General features: G+C 43.3%; 1 protein-coding gene across 1 annotated transcript in view; it reads right to left on the bottom strand.

Moving 5' to 3' along the window:
• Nucleotides 1-228: 228 nt before the first annotated feature.
• The window catches only part of STARD13 (StAR related lipid transfer domain containing 13), a 170,771-nt gene continuing 154,715 nt past the window's right edge, over nt 229-16,284 (bottom strand). The window contains exons 8-13 of the mRNA XM_023519278.1: nt 11,830-12,078; nt 11,094-11,208; nt 10,036-10,257; nt 9,283-9,500; nt 6,146-6,322; nt 229-2,739 (exon numbers count right to left, since the gene is read on the bottom strand). Coding sequence (XP_023375046.1) covers nt 2,622-2,739; nt 6,146-6,322; nt 9,283-9,500; nt 10,036-10,257; nt 11,094-11,208; nt 11,830-12,078 — 1,099 coding nt within the window. The 3' untranslated portion in view covers nt 229-2,621. The remainder of the gene's footprint in view (nt 2,740-6,145; nt 6,323-9,282; nt 9,501-10,035; nt 10,258-11,093; nt 11,209-11,829; nt 12,079-16,284) is intronic.

The following is a 16,284-nucleotide window of genomic DNA, read 5'->3' as shown; positions in this document are numbered from 1 at the left end:
ATGGGCTGTAGTTTGAGGTCGCCTGGCTCAAACCTAGGTCAAGGTAAGCAGACTGTAGTGAATGTTCTTTGATGACAACATTCTTATATTTTAGGATAATACTGACTACAGACAGTACCAAAGATTTAAGGTCATGGCAAGCTACCTTAGGAAGAAATCTTCCTCATGAAGCAGGTTTTCTACTCACAGGATGAATCATGAAAAATCAACATCTATTTCATAGAAAATAGGAAATATTTAATGTATATAAATTTATTTGCCTTGGCAATTATCTATTTACAATTAATGATTGATACCAACAATTGAGGTAAAAATATACATGAGGTATAAATATAATATTTAAAATGTATTATACTTTATTTCCATTGGCAAGATAACAATGAAGAAAATACTGTGGTATTCGATGAATAAGCTTGATGCATCTTTTTTCTCGTTTTTTTCCCTTCTTTTTTTATGAAGATGCACTGTGTTATTATGCAGCAGTGATGTGATTAGTATGTGCATAAAAATATTAAAAAGTCAGGTAATTTTAAGAGGAGGGAGTCAGAAGGACAATCCTATTTGTTTTCATTCTGTTTTAAGCATCCTCTTGATCCTCATTTCTCAGAGTGTGGTTTGGGGCCAGCAGCAGGGCCATTCCTGAGGTTCATTAGAAATGCAGAATCTCAGGCCCACCTCAGACTGCTGAATCAGAGTCTGCATCTTAATAAGATCCCCAGGCGATTTGGTACATGTTAAACTTAAACTTGGAGAAGCGCTGCTTTGGGTGCTACATGACATTCACCCTTGTGTGCCTATAATATCTTCCAGACACATGGGGTCCTGTCTCTGGAGCCCGACCAGTGTTTAGCTGGACTTCATCGAACTTCACTAATGATCTTGTTGATGCATATAAGGTAGCCCAGCATAGGAGGTTAAATTTAAGATGCTATGGCAGAAGCAAATTTCTTTTGCTCACAGAGCATTGCCCAAATGGTAAATTACAGATTTGCTGCCACCTTTTCAGGTAGATGGGAGAAGGAAAAATTCCTAGGTCGTAATTCAACAGGACAATTTCCTTGCAGCATACCAAACTCATATATAGCTTTTTGATTCATCTCAATACCATAATTGCACCTTGTTGATAACAGAAAATATTACATACATGTATATGATATCAAAAAATACCTGGGAAAAAACTTTTGTTTTTTCTATTTCTTCTCCAACATCCATTGCTAAATCAGATATCAATCTGTTACGGACAACCAAAAAAAAAAAAAAGTCTCTCCCTGAAACCAAACACAGTAAGTTATTCTTCTCTCAACTGTTGTTGAATTACAATAACAAAACCAACTTAAATCCAATAGCAATTGGCTAAAGAGAGTCCATTTGCTTAGCTCATACAACAATAAATAAGGCTGGATCAAAAGCATAGGTAGCTTGAAATTTCTAATGAAGAAACACAGAATTAATAAACCTGATTATATTTTCTAAAACTAATTAAAGAACATAGTTTTGGTCTTATGTTAGTTAGAAACTCTGCCTTTTAAATCAGAATATTTTAATGAATTATATTTTAAGAGTATAATATATAGCAAAATGTGAATTCCCTGAAGCTGTAATGATCCAGAACTCTTGAATTGAATGACCTTCATCTCCCTTTGTGTGATGTCCAGACTTAAATTCAGTGCAATACATTGGTAGGAAAATGCCAATTAACTGTGACCAAATGGGCCACTGGTCAAATAAAATAACATTTAACAACATTATAAAATGTACTTATGAAAACAAGAGACGACACAGAGGCTCCCTTTGGCTGTGAATATGTAAAGGCGATTGTACTATCTTCAGCTCTGCTGGGGGGAAATATCACTTCCATTTCAGTCACTGACACTGACTCCAGGGGGCCACTGAGGTCTGATAGCTCACGGATTGCGTCTGGCTGGGCTTTGGATTTGGTGATGACCTCTCACCCACTGCTTTGCTTTAAAGTAAAGTAAATATCGTTTCCCTGTTTTTTCCCAACATTCTACTTTCAGTTTTTGAATAACAGAAACAAACTATTGACATATGAGAAACTCTTTGGTTAGACATCAGGGCAGTTTCACACCTCGGGGCTAGCAGCAGGCTCCATGCAGCTGGGAGGACAGTGGGAAGATGGGGCCCAGAGTCACCTGGATAGAACAAGGTGAGGAAAGGACTCACCGAGTCAAACAAGGTCCTTTTTGAAACACTCAATTCCATATAAAATCGGCATTTTACATATGTACAGTAAAGATGGGGATATGCACACATGTGTACATACGCTGTACACACATTTATTTACAGTTAAGAATATGCTTCTTAGAAGCCTTTAAATAGCAAATTAGGCAATACACAAGAAACAATCCATTTAATTTTAAGTATCATAGATAAATGTTCAGGTTTTAAAAAATATATTAGGGATATAGCCATCTCCAGGAAGGCTAGGAAAGTTTTCAGAAATTCTCGCATCTTTAACATTCTGACTTTTCTGTGTCTCTGTTTTTAAGATTCACCACGTCCGTCAGCTCCTCTTCACCTTGCTCTCTCGCACACACTCTGCCACCAGCATTCGCTGTAGCTTCCTCTTCCCTGAGTTTGAGGTCATGCTGGGGGAAAACTCAGATTTTAGTTTCTGGACCCTCAGCAATGAGGGGCTGGAAAGAGTTTCTAATCCTGGCAACTTCCACTGCGCACAACTGTCCGAAGCCTTTGCTGTACCATTCAGGAGAGCGGCCTCTGCAGGAAAAGAAAGCAGAAAGGAAACGGGAATGTTTTTTCCCAAATCACAGTGACTTGTCATAGCAGAGGGGGCTGGCCCTGGGCTATGAGGACTGGTGGACTCACATACAACCCAGGGCTGCTACCTTGAATTCTGGAGGACCTCATTCTGTCACCAGGTGCCCTCAAAATGTCTTGCCTGCCAAGTACTCACACTGTCTGTTAAGTATTCAATGGATGCTTTAAAATGATACCAACTCAGGGGTAGGGAACCTGTGGCCTGAAGGCCACATATGGCTTCTAGGTCCTTAAGTGCAGCCTTTTGACAGAACCCAAATTTTATAGAACAAATTTTTATTTGTTTATTTTTATTAACACTTTTTTTTTTGAGACAGTCTCACTTTGTCACTCTCAGAAGAGTGCTATGGCATCATAGCTCACAGCAACCTCAAACTCTCAGCTTAAGTGATTCTCTTGCCTCAGCCTCCCAAGTGGCTGGGACTACAGGTGCCCACCACAATGCCCAGCTATTTTTTGGTTGTAGTTGTCATTGTTGTTAGGCAGGCCTGGGCTGGGTTTGAACCTGCCATCTCCAGTGTTTTTTGCTGGTGGCTTAGCCGCTGAACTACAGGTGCCGAGCCATATTTTTATTAACACATTTTTATCTTTTACATTTTTATTTTACTTTTAACATTAGTGTATTTAAAGTACCAAAGATTAAAATAAATTTCACAAAATAATCTTCCACAGACTGATCAGCACAATTAGAACATCAGTAAGCCATAAGGGCTAAACTGACGGCTGCTACACTCATGATTTAGCTCTAACGTCCCCTGCATGACTGGCCCCACTACTGCATGAGTCTGGTTGGTGAGAGTTTATGGGGGTTGAGTACACCAGTCTGTTATCAGCTTCGGACAAAGGTGCTTTGCATTTGTTTGAAGAGGAATTTGTGAACAGTTGCACAGCTCCACAGTAATTTTTCATTCTGTCTGCTTAACTGCCCATCAAGCTAAAGAAGACCAAGAGAATACAAGAGAAAGAAAACAGGTTTTTTAATGAGGATTGGGAATTGCAATATTTACTTGTTTCTGCTAAAGATAAGATGATTTGCTTCTTTTGTGATACTGCAATACCAACATTAAAGAAATTCAGTGGGCATCAGCATTATAACACTCAGAAGGACCACAGATATCATAAATCGGAGGGAAAGGTTGTATTGCAGAAGTTAAAAGGATGAAAAGCAAAAGCAAAGACAGTTCTTTAAAGCACCAATAAGACTTGGAAATGATGCCACTGAAGCAACTTATTAAGTAGCTTATTTAAAAAAGGAAGCAATTTACTGATGCAGAAATTGTGAAAGAACACATCATTGAAGTTGTAGGATGCTGAGACCCTGATAACGCTGCCTCTTTCAAGGAGAACCGTAACTGACTGGTAGCATAAATTAGCCTTCAATTTAACAGAATTTCATGTAATCCTTCAAAAGGAAAATAGAAAATATTCAATTACGTTGGATGAATCAATTCATACTACTGACACAGCACAGCTTTTATACTTCACTCCGGTCATAACAGAAGATTTTCTTGGCTATGAAGAGTTACTCACTTGGGCACTCATGGGAATAGAACACAAACAATAGCTATCTTCAACAACTTTCAAGATAAATGTCATGCAGTTGGAGTGACTTTGGTAAACTGAGGAAATGTATGTGCCGACGGTGCACCTTCCATGACAGGAAAACATGAGGGTTTATTGTATAGATAAGAAAATAGCATCAACAGATTCAGATGCTTTCATTTCTTTTCACTGTACCTTGCGCCAGCAAAGTTTCTGTGGTACCATTTTAAGTGACACTTTGTGGTAGGTTATAAGTATTGTTAACTATCTTTGTGCAAATGCGACACGGCATCATCTGCATAACATGCTGAAGTTGAAGGATGAGGTATTTAGTGTGGATCTGCCGTATCATTCCAAATCATGCCGGCTGTTGCAGGGACAGGTATTAGTTAACATTTTATCTCTGTGAGAATAGCTAGTTACATTTTGTGAAGAAAAGACTCAACAAAGTGACTTACTACAGGACGATTTCTATAGGAACATAGCATTTCTGTGTGATATCATGTTAAATCAAAACTACTGTTTTCTTTGCTAGGAAACCAAATCTATATGTGATGTGTGGCAAAAATTCCAAGCATTTTGAAAAAAGCCATCTTTTTTTCAAAACACTTCTTTAAAAGGACATTCTGGCTGAGCATTTTCCCTAGTTAACAAAGCCACTGATGAACAGGATGATATATGTGAATCATCTGAAGAATACGCAGCTGTTCCAGGCCTATTAACTGAAGAATGTAAGGAGAGACTCATTGACATTCAGAATCATGACATCACACTCAAATTAGCATTTCAGCCTCACCTAGGTGGGATCACCAAGACACCTAAAGCACTACAGATAGAACTGAATGAGCTCTCAGGACATGACATTTAAAGCCATCATTTGATGCTAAGAAAGATCCAATGGAAATATGGAAAGATGATGCAGAATACTCACATCTTCAGCAATATGCCTGAAAAATGCTTTCTTGCTTTTCAGCCACCTATTGCTGTGACTCTACCTTCTCCTGACTCACTCAAATCAACATGTCCTTAGGACACAAATGCCTGATCTCCATCTAGAGGATCAACTGACACTGGAGACCTCCACGTTGCAACCAAATATTCAAATGCTTTCCAACAAAAAGCAGACACCACAAAGTCATTACAAAGTCATTAAAAGGCTACGTAACTTTAAAATTAACAAGTAGCTTTCATTTTTGAAATTATTAATTAGATTTTTACAAAATAATGCACATTTTAAGTATATCTAATTGAAGTTTCTTGAATGTGGCCTTATTTGATTACAACTAAATTAACATGGCCTTCCAATGCAAAAGGTTCCCCAGGTTCTCAGGTTTTACTGAGAAAACTCAATTTATATCCACCCAGACCAGGAACCTGGTTTGTCATCACGAAAGCCTCGAAGGGGTTGCATTTAAGTCAGTTTCTTCTCAGAGAAGGGCAAACAGACCGGGCCGCCCCCGGGGGAGTCATTAGTGCGGCCAAGAGAAGGCAACTGGGGTTCGCTGAGCACCCGCTCTGCCCCGCGCTGGGCCGCTTGGGTGTGTTTCTTTCATGGGAGCAACACAGACATATAAATGGCTTGAAACAGGAAATAAAGCAAAGCAAAGGGCTGAAGGAAAAATGTCTGAGTTCAGGATACAGGGAGAGAGAGCGAGGAGGCGTATGTAGTCCTTCACGAATGCAGATTCACGGTAATGAGGAAAACAGGATTGTGAAATAAGACATCAGGGCGACAGACAGGGCCCTGGAGAAGCTGCCCGGACTCTGGAGACCCGCACCTGCCATCTCGGGAATTAGCACTTACTTCAGGTCTATCCTGGAGATGTGGGTCAGTCTTGACTTGCCAGAGCCACACGGTTCTATTAAGTACTGGGAATCCATCACCACGGCCCGTACTCCGCCCAGGAGTGGGGCTTCCTCGTGCTCCACAGACAGGGACACCAGGGTGCACATTCCTTTGGGCAAATCAGTCTTCCAGGTCCTGTAGCAAAACAACCCACACCTCAGAGTTATGGCTGAGAGAGAAAGAAAGCCCTGCCCACAGAGCTAAAGTTCATGCATTTATTTTCCTGTCCAAACCCTGGGCTCGAATTCCAATGCCAGTTACTTGGATTAAGCTAATGGTTTCCACAAACTTGTGTAAAGTTTATATAGCACAGTTCAAAGCAAAGACCTCAGCTCCTGGACTCAGAGGCCAGAAAATGGTTTTGCAGCTTTCAGATCTGCATTTGGAACCCCCAACTGGGGCCCAGCCCTGCTCCACTGCCATGGCTCCTGTCTGTTATGGGAGAGGGATTTTACAGTTCAGGAATTAGGACTCGCTCAGGGAATTTATTCAGCAGACACCTGGTAAGCACACAGACGAACCAGACTCTGAAAAGCCACCCAGACCACGCAGATACACACAGCCTAGCAGGAAAAACTGGCAACTCTGAAAAGGATTCTAAAAACAATGTGGCCAGTATAGTGATAAGGCCATGGTGGGCTCTGGGACCATGTGGGGACCCTGGGGGCAGCATCCCAGAGGGGCTGATGCTTGATCTGAGTCTTCAAGGATAAATGAACAAGTGATGCTTAGCTTGAAGAAAACAAAGATGGGAGGTTTGACAATTAAGTTCGTGAATTCATCCTAGGAAAAGCGCTATGTACCCCACTTCTGAGTGTCACTATGGTCACCAGATGGCCAAGGGGAGCACTTCAAAGGGGACGGTAGGGATATTCAGCAATGAGGTATGTAGAGCTTTTTCTAGGATGACTTCATGAACTTAACTATCAGACCTTGTATGTGGACCTGCTAATTATCTTCAAATGCTGGAAGATCCTTGCGTGGGAGAAGATCTAAACAGAGTTGACTCCAGACGGCAGAGGAACAGGAAGGCACCTTTCGGATCAGCATAGAGAAGAGATGTACAAAAACCTGCACCACCCCAAGTGGGCAGGAGTCAGGACCCACGAGAGCATCTGCAGGGCAACCTCTAACTCCCCTTACTACCACAGGAACCGATAACAATGGGATGTCTTATTAGAATTCCTGTTACTTACTTCACAAATCCTAGTCCCTCTCTTAGGTGACTCTGTCATAACATGTCCTGCCACACTAGGAAGAGAAAACACTATACACACCCCACAGAAGGAGGGAAGGACTCGGCCCCACACAGGTGCTCAGCAACTTCCCGGTGGCTGTGGCCACTCTCTTCCCATGCTTGACAGCATGATAAATAGTGAAGACTGACAGCCACAAAGATTGGGGGAATACAAAGGGGAAATCTTCAGAAACTCTCTCCCGAGGAGGTAGAGATGGATTTTCTATGAGAAACAAGCAGGGTAAACCTGGAAGGTGACCAGCCTCATACGTGCTGGCCTAGATGGTGATGTTCTGAAGACATGATGTGTCTCAAGCCCGGATGTCCTCACCATGAGTGTCACTCTCCACCTTCTCTTATCACACACAAAAAGAATCCTGTGGGCAGGTGTGGTTCACTGTTAGCCCTCTGGGGAGACTCATGGTCTCTGTACCTTCTCCCCAAGCCTTGGATCAAGTACACTTCAGTGAGACTCAGCCCTGACAATGATATTTAAATTCTCTCCTCTCATATCTCACTCTCTCCCTATCTACTTACTCACTCTGAGGATTAGTAAACCCATCTTCTATTTTTTATAATTTACTGACCTTCTCTCCCCCATAAAATATGACCCGCCAGAGAGCAGGACAGTGGTTAGTTGTGTTCACTGCTGCATCTCCAGCGCCTGTGACAGTGTCTGGCACAAGGCAGCGATGGAATGCCACTCTAATCAACAGCAGGCTGGGGGAACTGCCAGACCAATGGAAGGAGAGGGGTTTCCAGGCATAGCCCCCAGCCCTCAGGCTCCTCTGGAGCGAGGCAAGAGACACACTACATCAGGGTTCCAGGCCTGTGGCTGTCATCCTGCAAGAACTGTTCAACAATTCAATTTTCCTGAGAGTGGAGGGGTGAAGGTTGACTCCCTAAGCTACCTGGATAACTGCCCACATTCTCCACCAGGATCCCAAGGATGCTGAAATACACATATACTTAGGGAAAACTGACTTTTAAAAGTCAAGGTTCCAAGGACTAAATCCAGAAGCATAAAGAGCCCAAGTGAAAAGCAATCTTCAGTTTGCCATCAAAACTAGTTTCATAAAGAAACTCTTTAAAATAAACATTTGGGAATTTCATCAGTGGTTCCTTTTACGCTGCTGATCTGTGAGATGAGTCAAAGTTTGCCAAAGTTTTTAATTAAAAAAAAGGATACATTGGCTTAATTACATTTTATGTAATTTCTTTAGTATCCCCAGTCCCTGTTATTTCTGATGCAATACTACATTTGTAAAATTGTGCAGACTTCCTATTGTTGGTTCCAAACCTAGAGAACAGGGGTCTGGAACTCAACCCACCAATCAATCAGAAGTAATATTTCAATGGCAGATGCAAGAACTCAGCAAGCCTTGTCAGGTCCTGAAATCTGATGATATGTCCAAATGTCTCAGCATGTTGGACCTTCAGGGTTGTGCCAAGTATGGTAATTAGTTAGAAACATTTAAAATTACTCAGATGAGTTTTGAAGTTATACATGCCACCAGCCTTGAAAGTTACACAAACTGAAGACTTGCTTTCCCAGGGGTGGGGGAGGAGACACAGAGAGAAAAGCAGATAAACTGGCTGACAGTGCAGCTGGGCAAACATCAGCTCTGCTCGGGCCTCTGTTCTGAGGAAGTCAGCAGTACTTATGGCCTGATAACCTGTGTGCTCCAGGGAGCTGGGCACAAAACACAGCGAAGGCAAGCCTCTCCGAGGGCAGTGAGGGCCGGTTTAGTGCTCCCAGGGAAGCTGGACGTAGGTGGGAGACTCCACGAAGTGCTGACATCTCCAGCTCTCACCTGCTTGTGGAACAGAATATCATAAACCCCAGAGTTGGCCTTACCTGAGAACCACAAAGTCTCTGGAGGGATGGGGGGCCATGCTGTTCAACACGTACTGGTAGATTTCTGTCTGTCTGTCCAGAGTTTCCACAACCTTCCACTGCACGAAGTCCTCATCCCACAGGTGGCGCTCTCTCAGCACCCGATTCAAGACCACGGACGGGGGAGCTTCCACCTCTGCAGAGGCCTTCCACAGCTTCAGGGGGCTCCCGTCCCCCACCTGGGGGAAGACGGAACCGTCAGAAGCTGAAGAGGCCATCTGGGTCTAACAAAAACCTACCATACGTTGCTGGGCGTTCAAAAACCGTCACTGATGATGTGAGTCAAAAGAGTGATGCTGCCTACTTCAGGTTTAACATTTACAAAGTTTAATCCTTAAAACAATAACGATGATGAAAATAATAACCACCAACACACAAAGTGCTCACTGTGTGACAGGCACCATTCTAACCCATTTGATCATCAAATAGCCCTTCTCTGATCATGGAACTTGATTAATGCTTGTTTTGCAAATGAGGAAACTGAGGCACAGAGCGGTGTGTGACCCAGCTAAGGGCCCACAGGACTGGGATCCAGCCATCTGGTTCTGCAGTCAGCACCCTGATGACACACAACAGGTTGGTGAGTGGTCTCTAGACTATGCCTTGGAAAAGTACAGGTGCCTTAACCGTCTAGGTGTGTGCCAAGTAAAAACAAATTCCTGGTTTCGAGATGTGACTTTTTGAAGGTAATTTTCTTCCATGCCCTGAGATTACCTTTTTGAAAGCAAGATCTGTATTGTCCATGCTGGGGCACACGACCCATCCTTTGAACTTCTCTTTGGCTTCCTTCTGGAGGCTTTGAATGAGATGCTCCAGGTAAGTGTGGAAAGTTGCCCCACTCTCCTCCAGCTGTGCCCCTAAGTCTTCCAGGGTTGGTGCATGGATCTCAGCTTCCATATAGGAGCTACGGGACTGGGTCACCATCTCATGTGGGACCTGCACCAACAGATACAAGAAAGAGCCACATACTGAAATTAACAGAGAAAACAAAACCACTTCACCAACAACCCAGGTCTGCGCAACAGGCTGAGGGCCTCAGGGATGGAGATGTTTTTCTTAAGATCAGTGCCAAGGCCAAGAGGGGCCTTCCTGAAGTCAGGAAATGCAAATATGTGTCTGTGGCTATATTTATCATTCAAAACATTGCAGTGACTTCCCATTCATTTTTTCCATTCTCCTTTTATTTTACTTTCAATGTCCTTTTATTCTGTTTGGCAAAATGTAGGCTTAGACAACTCGACCCACTGTGAAGAGACTTAAAGCACATACAAGGAACATCAAATGTGGCTTAGGAGCAGCTTTACCTTTTTAGCACACTTTCCCCAACTGCACCACGAAAAGGTATGTCAGAAGTCTGGCTTGCCTCTTTGACGTATCTGTACCTATATTCATAAGCCATCATCGGTTCTTAGCCACAAGGATTGCTCAATATCTCATATACTCCTACACAGATGCGGAACCTATTCGAGTCCCGAGGTAAATCAAATATAATTGTACTTGCTGACTGGCCTTGAAGCTGACGATGGCAGGTGACAACTGTTTGCATGAAAACCGTCAGTAGGGTAAGCCTGAGTGTCTTGATCAAAGCCTCCAACGATTTCTAGCCAGCTCCTCACATTTCTTGGAGGCAAAGACCAGAGCTATAGAGTGTACTATTGTCATTATAGAATCAGGAACAAACAGACAGAAACCATAAATGTAGCATCCATCCCAAGCGTCTCATCCAGTTCCAAGAGCTACAAGGGAGGTGGTGGTTAGAGCCTTCCGCTCACCTCAAAGAGGCTGTCGCATTCCAGGATCATGTGCGCCAGCCCCTGGGCAGCGGCCAGGTTCTCGTTGAGGTCCTTTTGATCAGGCTTCCCAGTGGCATATTTCTTCTGGATGACTCTGTAATTGAATGTGAGTGTGCTCAGCAGATCCCACACCAAAGAGCTTGTCACAGTCCCCAGCACGTCCCTTTTGTTTTCTGTTCATACCCAGATGCTATCCAGATCCTAGGCTGTCTCATTTCCAAATAAAAACCACCACCACACCTCTTAGATAATCCAAGTCAACCTAACTGTCTATTAGTTCACAGCAACCCCCCCCCAAAAAAAAAATTGGAAAAATACAAGGGCAGAAAGAACTGTGGAACCATGAGAGTGGGAGAGAAATAAATCTGTTTTTCCAAAGTTTGAAACCAAGCTCCTGTGCTTTAGTTTAAAATAGTCTTTTTATTAAAGATTGTTAAATACTACTTGGTGCATTTTTTCCCTCTTCCCCTTTTACAACAACAAAACTCCTCAGGCTTTCTGGATCACCTCAACATTTTTCAATGCTAATTTGATAATTCCGTGAACCTCAGCCCCATGACGCAGGGCCTTGGAACACTGTCGGCTTATGAAATGAGGGTTGACAGATCCTGAAGGTGACATGTGGCCTGAGAATGTTGCATGTGTTTATTTATTCATTTTATGAACTGTAGGAATGCCTGGTTTGGGCTTGTCTTTGGTGCTAAGGAAAACCCACCTGGGAGAGCTTTCTTTCTTCAATAAATTAAGATGAAACAGGGAGGGGGCCAGACACACGGCCAGGTTCATGGCCGTCATCTGATTCTCTTTCACCAAGTTGACGACATCATTCAGGAAGCACAGCAGCGTCTGCAGGACCTCCCTGTTTTCGTCAGCCAGCAGCAGGATGGCAGCCTGCACGGCCTGCAGCTGCTGTTCCTTGGGAACATCTGAGGAAAATGGGTGGCAGTCATTAGAGGAATAGGCGCTGGAAGAGCCAGTGGGGGAGAGCATGCAGGATGCACCTTCCTGACGTGAAGACACACTCAGAGACCTGGGTAACCACCACCTGAGTGGCAGCTGGCAGTACAGAAAGGGACTGCACAGGCTCACAGGCTCCATGGCCAGGCAGGGCTTAGGAAGGGCTGCCAGCACCTGGCCGGCGACCTGCACACTGTGTTTGCTTCTTTGGCATATCTATGGCTATATTAATAAGCCATCACTGGTCTCCACTGTCCTGGCTCAGGTTGGCGGCTGGCTGGGGTTCTGTCCGCCTGGCTTCCCTCTGGCCCACCCTCCCTGCTGGACAGTATGGGCAGCCCCTCAGGACACCAGCTGGGCATGGTAAGCCATGAGTGGGGTGGAGCTGGCTGGTCCTCTGGCCTCACTCTGAGAGGCTCAGCTCCTTGGTGGGAGGTCTGGTATATCTCTCCTTTCCTACAAGTCTCCCAGGACTTGGTTTGGAGGACACATGTGGAGACCCAGTGTCACGTGCTGTACAACACTGGGGGCTATGGAAATGAGGTTATGCCTGGGAAGGAGGAGCCAGGTTCCCTGAGGTTCTGGGGAATGTAGGCTCCTCTCAGCCCTGTTCCCCTGCAGGGTGGTGGGCGTAGGCTATGCAGGCTTCACAGGGAATTGGTCCCAACAATATCAAGTGAACTGCCAGGTGTTAGGTGCTGCATTTTACTGCCCTCTGTCCCCAGTGTGTTTATTTAGTGATGAGATAGGTCTGATTCCTTGCCCTCAGTCACATCACTCTGAAACACATAGTCTGGGACGTTCACTTTGATTAACACTGTGTCGTCTGTCTTAAGACACCATGTTCGGCAGCAGCGGTGTCCACATCAGGGTAGCTGTGCTCCCTTCAGGTGTGGGAAGACAACAAAAGAACTGGCAATTGTGTTAACGTTTTCCCTCATTCCCTGAACGTGCTGGCTGGGTGTGCTTTCTAATGTGCACGGTTATCACAGTATGTCACGTAGGTTTCTATTATCAGAAGTGAATACACACTCAGACGTTTACTCCTGGGGTGCATGATAAAGACACATTTGGAGCTTGCTGCTTCAAAGGGGCTTAGGAGTGACCTTCTGCCTGAGCCCTGAGTTTTCTGTCCTCTGCACTGTCAATGTAGGAGGATCTTCCATCCTGGGGCTGGCCACACTCCTGGCCTTGGCCAGCAACTCCAAATTCCCAGAAAAGTCTGGCCATTCACACAGTGTTCTGAAACCTACCCCACCTGCACCATGCGCATGTGTCATGGCTGGTTCACGAAGATGTGCCACTGTGTTAACATTATAGCAAAGCCATTTTCTTTTTTCTTGCTTAGGATGAAGCAGAAACAGATACTACTAATGATTTCAACTTGCAGGAGGCATTATAAATCCTACTTGAGCCACTGGACTGTTTCTAAATATGCTGTTGCAGGTCAGATGTCTAATGTGTGTGCACTACTTAGATTACTAAATCTCTCTTCTGTGCCAATACTTTTTCCCATACCATCATTTTTGAAGTGTCACCTGTCACCCCTATATTTGTCTCAATTTCCTTTCTATGCACTAATAGTTCCTTTTTTCCTCACAAAATATTGTCTGTTCATTATTTTCTACTAAAAATGCTTGACAAAGTCAACTCTTAATTCCTAAAGTCAGCATTTATTTGGGATCCCACCCTCTTTGACCTTTCTGTTACACCTCACACTGCCCTGGGCCCTGCCCCTCTCTTGGCTCTCAGGAGACTATCCAAGATCAAGTCCGCTTTTCTAAGTGCTGATAAGTTCTAACCATGTGGATGGCTGTTGGCACCTTAAAGTCGGCCTCCTGTGGATCCTGTACAACTCTTTCTTCCCTGCCCTAAATCAGCTCCCTTCTTCCCATGACCGTCCACGTTCTCTCAGTCATCAAGCTTTAAACTATTAGAGTTGTCTTTGGTTCTTCCATCCCTCTCCCTCCTGTAGACTGGTAGGCTTCAGGCACTTTCACTACCTACCCACCACTCCATGTGAGTCTATGAGTCTATGGGTTTAAACACGGTGGGGACAGAGGGCAGTAAAAAGTTTGAGGAAAGTTCAAGAAGTAGCATAGATGACAACAGAAGTGCTTGGAAGGATGCAGAAGGAATGGCCCCTCTGCCCTGGAGATCCTATTTCCAGTCTCACAGCTGGCAGTTACCACAGGTAATCCCAAGCCTCAGTTAGCATGGCGGCTCCCTGACCCCTTCTCACCATGTCCAGTATCCTTCTTATGGATTCTTGGGTCACAAGCACAGTGCTGACAGACTTAACTCTTGTGGAAGACACAAGGTTGGCCACCTGCTCAATATCCCCTTCCTCTCCCCTCCCTCCTCCATAAGAAAAGAGATGCTCTATTCAGGTGTGGGCTGCAGTGTAACAGGCAAACAAAATGAGCCCCTCCCTCAAACCCAGGGTGACCCACGCTGGCCTGAGCCAGAATGGCAACCACATTCCTCTTTCCAGTGGTTGGTTTAGGGGAGAAGTTGCAAAACAGGTCTGGCCAAGGGGACCAAGAAAAATGCTAAGAGCGTCTCCAAGGTTTATCTCTCTGATAAAAAGAGACAAGTGCCCAGGGAGATGGGCTTTCACTCCTTTCTTGCCTTTGAATATCATTTGGTGAAGATGTGATCCTGAGTTGTGACAGCCTCTGCTTGTGACTCTGAGGGGAAAGCCAGGAGAAGCCGACCTCAGCCCTGGAATCTCTCAACTGTGAAATTACTCAACTACAAAAAATTATTTCTTGTCATGTGAGATAATAAAACGTTTAAATAGTAGTTGGTTGGATTTTTGGTTCTGACTTTCCAGCTGAGAACATTATAGCTGGCATGTACCTCAGCCACACCCCAGGGCTCTCCAAGGCTTAATGAATCAAGTCTAACTCCTTGTCCTAACACTTAAGGTCCTTCCTTGTATGGTCCCCACCTAATTTTTCAGTGTCATTTGGTGTCACTTTTGCCACCAGGCCCTCATTGCTCATCTCAATCTCCTTGGACTCTTTTTTTTTTTTTTTAAACTTTTTAATGGACTTTCTGGTTGCATGGCAAGAATTTACGTTCACGCCTCATCTCCCTTGGCTGTAAGATCAGAGAGTGAGTCTCACCCATCCATGGGCTCTGCTGTGCTCAGCATGGTGCCCCAGCCACTCAGTAAATGTTTGCTCAGCTAAAATAAAGCCCTGCTTTGATTTAGCTTCCTGCTTGTGCGTCTCAGAAAGGGCCAAAGGCATTTATCTCTTGGAAATAATCTTGTCTTTAGCTTTAGACTAGTCTCAACTGTAACCCAAGAACTGATTAAACTTCCAAACCATAAGGGAGGCTTAATTGAAAAATGTGGTTCAATCTTTCATGGCAACATTATGAACTCTGTTTTGGGGCTCTAGCAATATATATCGTTAATTTGACTTAACCTATTCACTTTGAAAAAAAAATTATTTCATAGGTTGCCACTTTAATCTGTTTTTAACAGTGGTGCTGATAGCAATCCTTTTTGAGTTTGCAATATTATAGATTTCTTAAGTACATTTAGTACAGAATTATTTAGAGCACAGATCTTTAAACTGGACAAATTCCATGTCCAGATTCATTTCAGGTAGACGGTGTCTCTTGCAGAAAACTCAAAACCCATGGGCCAAGTGTTTTTTTTAAAAAATATTTGAACCTGAGACATTAAAATCATTCGTAATCTTAACATTATTATATCTAGAAAAGACTCATGTTTATTTCTAAATCTCCGTTGTAATTACCTTTAGTAGTCTATTCTTCTTAATTAATGGTTTTTATTTTCAAGGCTTATTTCAATTTTACAGGCTTTGCTGAGAACTACCAATTTAATATCACTTAAAAAATTCCAAGTGAAAATATGAATCAGTTGAATTAAGCTTCCATTTTTGGTTTGGTTACTTTTCACTAAGTAAAATACACTGCATTAACACACATTTGCTTTTTATTTCTAGTCACTTTCATACACGTGACTCTGAATTTCCTATAACCCAAGAATATGCTTTCAAATAAATTAAACATGTTTTAATAAATAGGTACATATAAAGTAACTTCTATTGTTTCCTTTTCATTTAAGATTTATTGTAAATATATTGAAAGTTCATTTTAGATTTTATACAAAACCCTATTGAGAAAGAACGTTTTGATGTTAAAAAGGTTATTTTCCAATGCACATAAGTGGCCT

Source organism: Otolemur garnettii, unplaced genomic scaffold, assembly GCF_000181295.1.
Source record: "Otolemur garnettii isolate 467f Iridium unplaced genomic scaffold, OtoGar3 scaffold00167, whole genome shotgun sequence".
NCBI classification, from domain to species: Eukaryota; Metazoa; Chordata; class Mammalia; order Primates; family Galagidae; genus Otolemur; species Otolemur garnettii.
Note: the sequence above shows the minus strand (reverse complement) of the source record. Positions and strands in the feature narration are given on the sequence as shown.